Raw genomic sequence first — 11,188 nt, 5'->3', positions numbered from 1 at the left:
GCCTAGGCCAAGGCACCCACTATCTGGCCGCTCTTGGGTTTTTCTGGGAGTCGCTCCGCTATAATTCATCGGACTGTCTGGTGTGCATCGAATTATCCGGTGAGGCAACGGAGCAATGCTCAACTGCACCCAACGGTCGACTGCGATGAATAGTGAATAGTGGACAGCGTAGAAGTTAGAGGTCAAAACTGCAAAGTCAGAACACACCGGACTGTCCGGTGCCACAAGAGGACAAATGACTTCAACGGTCAACCGCTCCAAACCCCATCGGTCGGCTGACGTAGCACGCAACGGACAGTGAACAGTGCCATGTCCGGTGTGCCCATCGAGAACAATAGCTAAAATAGTGGTTAGGGCTATAAATACCCCCAACCACCACCATTCAAGTAATCCAAGTTTTCAGAACTTCACATTCAATACAAGAGGAAAAGCCTACACTCCAAGACACAATCAGAAGATGAAATCCTCTCCAGGCCTCAAAATCAACTCAATTACTTAGTGACTTGAGAGAGGGTATTTAGTGTTTCTTTTGTTGCTCTTGTTGCTTGGATTGCTTTCTTATTCTCACTTTAATTCTTCTAAGTGCTTTGTAAAGATAGCAAGAGACACCTAATTGTGTGGTGATCCTTGCGGGGTCTTAGTGACCCACACTACTACAGATCATGCTATATGAGACGGTTAATTTTCAGTTATTAAGACGCTTATGAAGTGTCCAATTTTGATGGAGTCGCAAAAGATGTCCCACATTTAAGATGGTTATAAACCGTCTTAAAAGATATTATATAAGACAGTTTTTAATTTATAACCGTCTGAAAAAGGTATTTGTTTAAGTCATTTTGTCTGATAAACCGTCTGAAAAATGTATTTGTTTAAGTCATTTCGTCCGATAAACTGTCTTGAATTAGTTTTTTTTAAGACACTGCTTCTAACGAACCGTAGAGAATACAAACATTAAAAGTCATAAAGTATTTATCAAACCGTCTCGAATATCCTACAATAATAGACGTTACAATAGGGGAACCATCTTATTTAGGTGACTAATAATGGACGTTTTAAAAACCGTCTTATTTAGGATACTGATATTAGACATTTTGGTAACCGTCTTATTAATAATTAAACAAAATGACTTACATGGCAGTACATTCTTCAATTTATAATCATTTTTTCAGATATCATGTTATAATAATTTGAAAGAGAAATATACATACACATATATTGAACAACGTTATAATTAATATAATATAAATAAGTACCATTCAATATATCATAAGCATTGTCAAACAACGCATACATAAATGTACTCTAAATCTAAACTAATTAAAATACAACTGTTTGCCCTTGTGCTTCTCCCTGTTCTTGATGACTCCTACACGTCCGGTGTTCCTCCGGCCAATCACCATGACCACGTTGCCGACGTCAAACTTGATGATCCTTGCCTATGTATTATCTCCCTATTAGCCTTATCCAAAGCCAAATCCATAATTCTAGATAAAGCAAGTAATTTATCAGCAACAAAAGAAGTTCAGATTAAATACGAAATGAAATATAACAATCCTTTCAGAAACTTGGAGGCATACTTGCTATATTGCAGTTGTGGACCAAGGGAGCCGAGCTTTGGATTTCCCTCGACTTCACGCAGACGATCTTTGAGCAGGGACGTTGGTTTCACATCCTTTATGTCAACAGTAAGGTTCTTAAATAGCACCTGAAATCCCAAAAGAACATTTAGCATGGCCATGGGTAGCTAGGGCAGAAACACATAAATATCCATAAAGTTCATGTGATCCAAAACATTGAAAAGACAAGCACCAAAGTTGCAGTTGTATAATGAACAAAATCTCAACATACTCTCATCTCATCAGGATGAAATATCCATAAAGTTCACAAAAAATCATACCTGAAATGGTGCCTCCAAAATCTTAATAAGATTTGCCAACTGAAGCAATACATGGCCTGTCACAACTCTATGCTTGAAGGATGCACTTCCCAGAAGATGAAGAATAAGAGGGAACAGATGAATTGTGCTCTTTGGATGAGCTCGCCCAGCTAAAGCAGTAACAGGTCCATGGCGTTTGCCAACCATAACCTGCTGTATATCGCTGGAGACAGTGTCAAGAATACCAGGGACCAAGGAAGCAACCAACTGCACAAATGCTTCTGTACAATGATGAATAAAACCCTCCTTCTCCTTTCCCAGTCTATCAACAACTGATATTAATTTTGCATTGCAAAAGAAATGAGGAAGCCACCTTCGACTATTCTTGCAAAGCAGAGCAACAAACAAAAGGGCCTTCACACGCAGAACATCAGTTCCCTGTTCTATTAGAGAAATGAGCCCGGGGACCAATTGTTTGTCATCTGATAATGAAAGAATATACTGGTTCATGCTTGTCACAGTGTTTGTCATCTGATTATTAACATTGAAGTGAATTGTACACCTCAGGAAGCACATAAATTTTACCAAAAAACACAGGTGAAACAGAAATACCATATTAAATAATATAGAGCAATACTAAATAAAGGAAATGGCCATATGAGATTGAATGGCTATAAGATAATCTAACTTATATAAATTATATAACATAAGAGGGAAATAACATCTAGGAGGAAAACAAACAGAGCCTAAACGTGGCAGTGCTGCATGCACCAAAACGGACACATGACCTCGCTACACCCCATAATTAGAACGTGACAATAAAAGGCGATCTTTGTATGAGATAAAAAAGGGCCTCTCAATACGTGCTTCTTGCGCTTCGATGGAAAATGTGGAGTTTGAATAATTGAGAATCTGACAAGCACCTCAGCATGATAGGGTAGCAGATCACAAGGACTAATGATAACTAATTCAACCACCATACCACTGATTCCCCGGCGAATAAAAACTAAAGATAAACCAAAACTCCTCGCTGGCGCGACTTTGCATATAATTCACTTTATCCTAGGACAATTATCCATCCTGGAGAAAACTGCTCCACGACCGCCTTTCAGATGATCATTCTTCAGCGCGGGGTTCTTGACATCTGATTGGGAAAAAAAGGCAGGAAGGTTACCAAGTTGTTCAACTCATCGCGGTTAGTCAGCCTTATGATCTTATCAGTGCTAAGATGATCAGTTATGCACTATGATTAGTCATGGTTAGCCAGGCTGGTCGGTGCCATGGTCGATTATGGTTTGAAAAAATTGCAAGGCAGCATTCAGATTGCATTGATATATCCAGCACCCATAATGTGTACAGTTCCAAACAATACTACCAAGCGACCTTTATTGCAGAACATACTTTTTGCTTTCAGAATCTGCATGGATAAGTTGATGCTAACTAATTAATACATCTGAATGTTGTACATCTACCGTGGGCACAATTTTAGTATGGCACTTGGTTATAGATAAAACAGAGATGTTCCACATGGAAATGATACATGAACCAACATAGACGAAGCGCAAAGACAGCAATGTACCTTGCTTTGGCTTTGGTCACTGATGAATGAACCAACGCTCTTGAACCAACGTACAAGATTGCAGTGATCCTTTACATAAAGCCAAGCTTGGAGAAAACGGAAGAGCTTCTCATTTATGCCGCGGGCTTCAATGTAAAGATGAAGTGCATCACGAACCTTTTCATCCAACTCTCTGTCCATTCAAAAAACATATAAATATAATCAGTAGAAAGTAGTGCCTTAACACACACATATGTTCCTTAAACCTTTGGTTGTGTTGCATCAACCAAATTTAACACCACCACATGAACCAAATCTAGTCAATCTGAAGTTTGATGAACATGGTAAAGAAGTGTTACACAAAGAGGATTGCCAATATTACTTTCAGTACCTTTTATGCATTGCACGCAGAACATTGAATAGGAGCTAAGAAGGCACATGCATTACTCCTTTATGACATCAGTAGTTTCACAACTGGCCCGTCAACAGCCAGTCAGTAGTCATACCAGATGAGGAAATTTTCTACCTAGCTAGTGGGGTTCCTTTCTTCAGCGCCGTTTCTCTCAGGTTACGGCAGCATTGCACATTCAATGAACCTGAACAAAGGATAGTGGAGTTCTGTGAAGAGGCTGGTATTGGGATGATACAGTATCTGGCACCCTACACCACACAGCAGCAGTGGAAAGCCCACTTTGGAGCAAGGTGGGAGACATTTGAATGGAGGAAACACAGATATGATCCCCTAGCCATCCTAGCGCCAGGACAGAGAATATTCCCGAAGGCGTCACTGCCATTGCCTTTGTGACAGTTCCTGCTACTTGAAGGATTCTGTAGAGCATATGTTGTACAAAAGTGTAGGTAAAAAGTATCCCCTGTAAAGACAATATCTACGGAAGGTAGCTAGCCTGAAGAACACAGCATAGCGACTTTTTTTATAGTGGCCAAAGATACCTCAGAGCAGTACTTCAAAGTGGAGCAATGTCACCTGAACTCTGACACCTTTGGAGGCAATCACTGGAGGATCGTAGCAGTCCAAGAAACATGTCTGTTGTTACAGTGTTGATAATTGAGACGAGCTGTGATGATGAACTGATCACTAACCAGTATCCCCGTTATCAACAGTGCAGAAAGTTGCATGAGGGTAGTAGTGCCTTGATTAACAAATAACATTGCCTGTTATTTCACTTGTAACTAGCAGCTCATCTCACTCAGGAGTGCCTGCGTAAATGTAGCAGGTTTACATTACTTTCCATGAGTCAGAATATTATATGCTCATGCAAAAACAGTAAAGTCTCTTATCAATCATGGTACTCAGAAACAGAAAACGTTTTGGAATTCTCTCAAGTTGTCCATTCAACCTTAGCAACTTGCGGTGTGAATTTGAATAACAAATAAGAAATCAATATCACAGATACTGAAACAGAAGGTTGTCAAGTGGTGGTGGTGGTGCGTAGTGCATGCAAGAAATCAATTTTAATGCTGAGATCATTCCTCTGGTAACACACAATAGTACAACGAAAAATCAATGTATGAAACATAATATCATATATAATTTAATTGCAAACATGTGAATCAATTTATGAAATAAGGCAACAAAATAAACTGACAATATCCATTACATGATCTTAGTAATACAAAATCAACATAATCAAAATACTTGCTCAATGGAGTTCACATATTGATGAATGATGATTAATCATATATGTCTGAATAAAACAGTTACCTGCACTTTGGATGAACTGGATGTATATTTTTTGTGATATCCACTGCCCATCCCAAATTCAACAAAGAAGTTCGATGACTTTGGGGGTGCAACATGTCCACTCATGACAACTATAAGTAGAGAAACAGGACCAAATGGCAGTGTGTTCCTCAAGTCAATGAAGTTTAGACTAAATAACGCGTACCTTTGATGTAAGCTTCAGTACAACGATGAGGATTCCCTGCCACTCTCCACGCCCCCACCTCGTCGGGCGCCACAATCCGGATTGACACCTAGCCCTATGTACTATATGCTGAAACTTGGAGAAAAATCTAGATGCATATGTGATGTCCATCAAATATATGAAAGTAGGATGACATCATTCATAATTACCATTATATATCTCATAAATAAACATTGTCAAATAGCTCATGCATAAGCGTACTCTATATCCAAACTAAAATACTAATTAACAAACTTGGTAATCAATTGTTTGCGCTATCGTTGTGCCTAACTAAATATATATGAAATCAAGTCTCCACACTGGTGCGGCCATTCCATATTTTCCTGTACAACAAATAGGAGAACACAATAATTATTAGTTAGACACATATGAACACCTCACAATGTGGCATATGATGTAAAAGGTTATATGAATGTAACATCTTACCTAGGAAGCAATGCTAGATTTAGTTATATGAAGCACCCTCAACCCTGCATGATCCACCAATGTCTATCACCTCATTCATGAAGAAGTCGAGCAACCGTTCTCGGACATTTGCTATCTCATCACGCAATAATGGACAGGTTGCAAAACCAGCACGACCCTTGAAAAACAAAAACCATGTAAATATTTATAACGTCATATTGCATATGTTTGAGTAAAATAGAATGTAGACTATAAAAACAACCTGAGGATATCGATCACGGTCCAAACTAAGATTATCCGCAAAGGATAACATGTGGTACATCACATATTGTCCGCAAAGCATACTGCCAGGTGGTTGTATGTGTGCCTAAAAGATGTCATTCATAAGGAAAATATCCAGCGGGAATGTCTAATTATATGTGTTGCTAATAATTTCAGGTTAAGGACATGATTACCTGAAAATGTTTCCATATAACTGTGCGACCAAAATTCTTGTTATGGCGACCTTTTTTGTCGACATAAGCACCAAAAGCCCTACAATAATGGTGACTAACGGTGTAAATAACAATTGAAATATAGAGGAAAATAGAATTATGATAAAGGTAATACCCACTCGTCGAATAGCTTCTTAATACTATAGCAGCTAGGGGATTGGTAACCTTTGGAGTCAATATTGTACACTGTATTCCATTTTGGGAAAATAACTAACAAGGCCCAATGGTAACTGAAATGACGAAGATAGAACATTAAGATACAGATTAAAAAACTATAGAGTGTTATTAGTGCTAGGCCTTACCCTTCCTGGCAAACAACAAATATGCACTCCTTGTCCTGCTGAGCAAGCAATGCTTTCACAATGTATGCTTCGACTTCATCAGCCTCTTCATTGATTCTCTTTAAAATGATCATCTCTGGATCTAAAAAGCCAACTATGCCTCTGTATTTGTCTATCTTCCTCATGCATCTATTAAAAGAATAGTTAGATAAAGAACAAAAAGTAGACACTTATAGGAAATGGTAGATCTCACTCACAGCATCCAACTCCGATGTAAGGATATGTCAAGGGCAAGATCATTGTAGATGTGAAATACATCACTGAATTCTACTGCATAGACCCTAGATTTTTCAAGAAAATCATGTTCTTCGTATCGTACCATGAAGTGTGTGGCACTTTGCCTTCGAGATATTGGCGTGGTCATAGCAAAATACCATTTGTGGAAACACTGGCTCTGTTTACCCATCCTCTTAAGCAATGCACTAGATACTAAAGGCTGCCCTAGCACAAATTGTTTATTATTTGGAACTGGTGGTGGAGATCGTTGATGAAAGGGGGGAGTCCAAAGGGGATCAAGACCATCATCTTCTATGTTTTTCTGTTGTGAAGTTTTTTGCTCCTTCTCTTTGCTTTTGTTATGTTTTCTATGCTTATGTTTCCTCTTCTTACTAACATTGGAGGCACTATGTGTGACATCTATATCCTCGGTACCCATTGTTGGTGTTGGCATTTTATCCTTTTCAGGTGTGTGATGGAGTACCTGAGGCGATGTGTGTGGGACTTGTTGAGGCTTTGCATGAACTGTTGTTTCCTATGTAAAATTCAGAAACAAGTACATGGCATTAACCAAGTTGTGAATAATAATAATAAGTTCATTAGGTTGAAGTTACCACAAAGTGTACCTCTGCTAGTTGTATGCCTGACTTAGGCCATAACACAAATGAATTTTTGGCTTCGCCAAGAGTGAACATATCACCACCAGCGATAGGAATAGGGAGTGGAAATTCCAAGAAGTTGTCAAACACAAAATCAACCTGCACTTTTGTGTGGTCATCTCGCCGCTCAATCCCATGGACGGTTACAACATCCTTTGGAGGGTAAGCCTGCCCTCTAGCGACCACAACAGATTGCGGACCTATCTGCACCACCAACTTGCATTTCATCACCTCCTGAAATGTTAAACATTGGAAGAATTAAGGGAAAATGCAGAATATTAGTGGAACATTGATTATGTTATCTGATAAGTCATATGTGCTGCAAGTAGATGAAGTTACTTGTAATGAGTCAACTGAATGATGTGTTGCATGGTCTGGTGTATCAACAAATTTTGAAGATGAGCAACTCTCAGAATTGTTTAATCGACGCTCCATACTGTGACACAGGGCTGTCAGTTTCTCAAACTTGGCCTCGTACTCATCCACAATCCTCTTGACATACTCTTTCGTTCTTCTACGTTTCTTCTTACGAGGGCCATCACCTTGAGCAAGACCCATCCCTAAACCCACATAAGCACTCACCCCTGTTGTCCTCCCTGGATGATTACTCCCTATTGCTGTTGCTAGTATGTCCATATTATCCAATGGTGTAAAGGTACCAGCTACTGACTTTTCATTTAGATCTACCTGTAAAAACAGTTTTATGTGTGAACCAAATATGGTAAGAAAATTAAATGGACAAGTTATGTGTGGAGAGGAACATTACAATTTTCTGTATGATTGGATGCGACTCTGTTATGTTCACATCGCCAGAAGGATTCCTCGCCCTTGCCCAATCCTTATGACGACCATCTGGCATGTCTTGAAATGGAATAGATTTACCCTCGGTTAATGCTTGTGCATCTTCCTTTGCCCATTTTCTCTTTTGTACAGTATAGCTTCGCCGACCTAGTTTTTGTCGGAACTTATTCATGCTTTGGCTTTGCTTGCCCTTTTCTCCTAGAGCAATATACTCATCAGAGGTAACCCACTCCACAAAGTCTGGCCACCACTCTTTCTTGAGTTCTGGATAGTCCTCAAATGGAGTTTTGTCCTTCTTGACATAATTTATATTTAGTTTCCACTTGAAATCCTTCCATGCATGGCCTGTACGAATAAAAGGAAAAAAATTATAAATCCCAAGAAATGATGCAAACAGGATCAAACAATCTGGAGAAGTCAATCCTTACTCATAGATTTCAAAGCGACCTTCTTAACATTGAGGGTATGGGTTTCATCCCTTGGCATGACAAATTTCTTTGAAACATCCTCCCATAGGTTTGATTTTACCACTGTAGGCACTTTTCGCCAATCCTTTATCCTAATATCAACACGCATGCGTGCTATATAACCACAATAACTTGAGAATTCATTGACATGTTTTACCGGTGACTGGGCAATCCCATTTTTATCAAACGTAAGACGACGGGGACCTCCTTTTTCTAGCTTCTTGCATTTGGCGTGACCTCGTTTCGTTCTATGCCTGGCAGAAGTACAAGAACCTTTTTCGACAATGTCCTCTGAATGCAAGCTAGTGGAAGATGAGGTACTTGTGGACCCAGAGGTTTTTGAAGTTGATGACCCAGATGTATCAGAAGATGACTCAGAACTCATTTGATCCTATTGAATTAGCGCCATCAGTACCCATTGTACATAATTATATTCGAAAACAATATAGGCATTAGCAGCATCAAAGAATATAGATCATTAAACTATATTGATACACTATTAGTACTTCTACCTTAGCAAATGTGCAAGAGACATGTTACATTTGAACCCAATTCTATAAATTGGAAATACATTAGCAGATAGCAGATAGCTAATCCTACCCATAGCACACATAACAAACATGATCGAAAAAATTATACAACAACCAAACCTCTAAGCAACATTTATCCATCTTAATAAACACTACAGGGATCTTGCCTGGGAGCAACATTTATTCATCTTAATAAACATTTATCCATCTTGCCTGGTACGCGGCCGTGGGACGAGGTGAGGATGCCGGCCGCCTGGAGCTCGCGGGACGAGGGGAAGACGCCGGCCGCCTGGAGCTCGCGGGACGAGGGGAAGACGCCGGCCGCCTGGAGCTCGCGGGACGAGGGGAGGGACGCCGGCCGCCTGGAGCTCGCGGGACGAGGGGAGGACGCCGGGGCGCGGGACAAGGGGATGGACGCCGGGGCGCAGGACGAAGGGAGGGACGCAGCGGCGGATGGGGGGCGCGGGAAGAGGGGAGGACGCCGGCGCGGGATGAGGGGAGGACACCGGCGCAGGACGACGGCGCAGGACGACGGCGCGGGACGAGGATTGCCGAACGCGGGACGTGGGGAGAAACGCGGTTAGGGACGCAGATAGCCTAATACGATGCAATGTGGAATTGGGAATTGTGGATAGGTGGAGTCATATTTTCTGTTTATATTAGAATATATGTATATAGATAGAAATTATAATAAACAGCGATACAGAATATTAAGCAGCCGTATATATAGAAATTAGAACAATAATAATTTACATTAAGTCCAAACTCATTCCATATTTATGACCATATTATCTAAACTACTCATATTACTAAAGAGGTCATAATCTTCTTCGTCATTTACATTTTCAACACCAACAATTCTTCTTTTCCCCCTGAGCACCACTCGATGATGCCTGTTTGCAAGATCATCGATATAGAAAACTTGATTTGCATGCTTTGCAAGAATAAATGGATCATCCTTGTAAGCTTCTCGTCTAAAATCTATAGTGGTAACCCCATATTTTGGGTCTACGACAACACCTTTAGGGTTGAACCACTTACAAAGAAAAACAACTTGCTTGAAAAGTGTGTAGTCCAACTCCCAGATGTGTTCTAATTGTCCATAATACGTGTCCTTCCTTAGATATGACGATTTTTTATTGCGATCAAACACCTCAGTTATCGCGTCGTTGCAAACTCCACTATTTTGTCGGGTGCTTTTACCATCTTGTTGTACTGTGTAGAAAGTGTATCCATTAATGTCGTAACTCTGCCATGTCGCTACACTGGACGAGGGTCCCTGTGCCAACCGTCTGACAGTGTCATTCTTTGGTACCTTGTTTTCACACCGCTTTTGAAACCAATCACAAAACTCTTTGTTATGGAGCCTCACAATGTCTTCGTCCACCATTTCTGGGTTTTTCTTTCTCAACCGTTTCTTGTGTTTGTCAATGTACTTTGAAACGTCTTCAGTAGATTGAAGGATCAAGAAATGAGCTTTATGGAGCAATTCTTGATCTGGTATCTCTGTGCTCAATCCAAGTCCACCTTGCCCTTTAAGTCTTCCCTCATGGCGTGACAGTGGAAGGCCAATCGGTGCCACCTCATCCATGTAGTCCACACAGAAATCGATGACACTCTCAATTACATAACTTTCTGCAATAGAACCCTCCGGGCGTGCCTTATTCCGAACAAAGCGTTTCAAGATTCCCATGAACCTTTCGATCGGATACATGTAATGTAAGAAATGTGGCCCACAAATCTTAGCCTCTTCAACTAGATGCACGGTCAAATGTACCATGATGTCGAAGAATGAAGGTGGGAAGTACATCTCAAGTTGGCATAAAGTTTGAACCAATTCCCTTTGTAAGTTGTCAAGGGCTTCAATATCTAGCACCTTTGAATTTATTTCATTA

General features: G+C 40.3%; 3 protein-coding genes across 3 annotated transcripts; all 3 read right to left on the bottom strand.

The window, feature by feature from the left end:
- Positions 1-1,393: 1,393 nt before the first annotated feature.
- Positions 1,394-2,410, bottom strand: LOC103654620 (serine/threonine-protein kinase RUNKEL). Its single transcript, XM_008681467.2, has 3 exons — positions 1,898-2,410; positions 1,578-1,705; positions 1,394-1,484 (listed from the first exon to the last, which is right to left on the bottom strand). The coding sequence occupies exons 1-3, from the start codon at positions 2,405-2,407 to the stop codon at positions 1,394-1,396; spliced, it is 729 nt and encodes a 242-aa protein (XP_008679689.1). The 5' UTR covers positions 2,408-2,410.
- Positions 2,411-5,822: 3,412 nt separating this feature from the next.
- On the bottom strand, positions 5,823-6,746 carry LOC118477022 (uncharacterized). The gene is made up of 5 exons (XM_035967536.1): positions 6,582-6,746; positions 6,399-6,509; positions 6,241-6,319; positions 6,048-6,152; positions 5,823-5,963 (listed from the first exon to the last, which is right to left on the bottom strand). The coding sequence occupies exons 1-5, from the start codon at positions 6,743-6,745 to the stop codon at positions 5,826-5,828; spliced, it is 597 nt and encodes a 198-aa protein (XP_035823429.1). The 5' UTR covers position 6,746; the 3' UTR covers positions 5,823-5,825.
- A 67-nt stretch (positions 6,747-6,813) lies between these two features.
- On the bottom strand, positions 6,814-9,136 carry LOC118477088 (uncharacterized). Its single transcript, XM_035967623.1, has 5 exons — positions 8,725-9,136; positions 8,262-8,641; positions 7,835-8,182; positions 7,463-7,729; positions 6,814-7,371 (listed from the first exon to the last, which is right to left on the bottom strand). The coding sequence occupies exons 1-5, from the start codon at positions 8,870-8,872 to the stop codon at positions 6,814-6,816; spliced, it is 1,701 nt and encodes a 566-aa protein (XP_035823516.1). The 5' UTR covers positions 8,873-9,136.
- Between the last annotated feature and the right edge of the window lie 2,052 nt (positions 9,137-11,188).

This window comes from Zea mays, chromosome 4, assembly GCF_902167145.1.
Source record: "Zea mays cultivar B73 chromosome 4, Zm-B73-REFERENCE-NAM-5.0, whole genome shotgun sequence".
Classification (NCBI taxonomy): Eukaryota; Viridiplantae; Streptophyta; class Magnoliopsida; order Poales; family Poaceae; genus Zea; species Zea mays.
The sequence above is the reverse complement of the archived record's forward strand: the minus strand, read 5'-3'. Positions and strand labels throughout refer to the sequence as shown.

Coding starts and splice junctions, on each gene's coding strand:
- LOC118477088 (XM_035967623.1), bottom strand. CDS start 8,872: ATGCGTGTTGATATTAGGATAAAGGATTGGCGAAAAGTGCCTACAGTG. Junction 7,730..7,834: donor ATTCAGTTGACTCATTACAA/GTAACTTCATCT, acceptor TTAACATTTCAG/GAGGTGATGAAATGCAAGTT. Junction 7,372..7,462: donor CAGGCATACAACTAGCAGAG/GTACACTTTGTG, acceptor AATTTTACATAG/GAAACAACAGTTCATGCAAA.
- LOC118477022 (XM_035967536.1), bottom strand. CDS start 6,745: ATGAGGAAGATAGACAAATACAGAGGCATAGTTGGCTTTTTAGATCCA. Junction 6,510..6,581: donor TTTGTTGTTTGCCAGGAAGG/GTAAGGCCTAGC, acceptor TCGTCATTTCAG/TTACCATTGGGCCTTGTTAG. Junction 6,153..6,240: donor TTATATGGAAACATTTTCAG/GTAATCATGTCC, acceptor GACATCTTTTAG/GCACACATACAACCACCTGG.
- LOC103654620 (XM_008681467.2), bottom strand. CDS start 2,407: ATGACAAACACTGTGACAAGCATGAACCAGTATATTCTTTCATTATCA. Junction 1,706..1,897: donor TTTTGGAGGCACCATTTCAG/GTATGATTTTTT, acceptor TTGGGATTTCAG/GTGCTATTTAAGAACCTTAC. Junction 1,485..1,577: donor CCACAACTGCAATATAGCAA/GTATGCCTCCAA, acceptor TGCTTTATCTAG/AATTATGGATTTGGCTTTGG.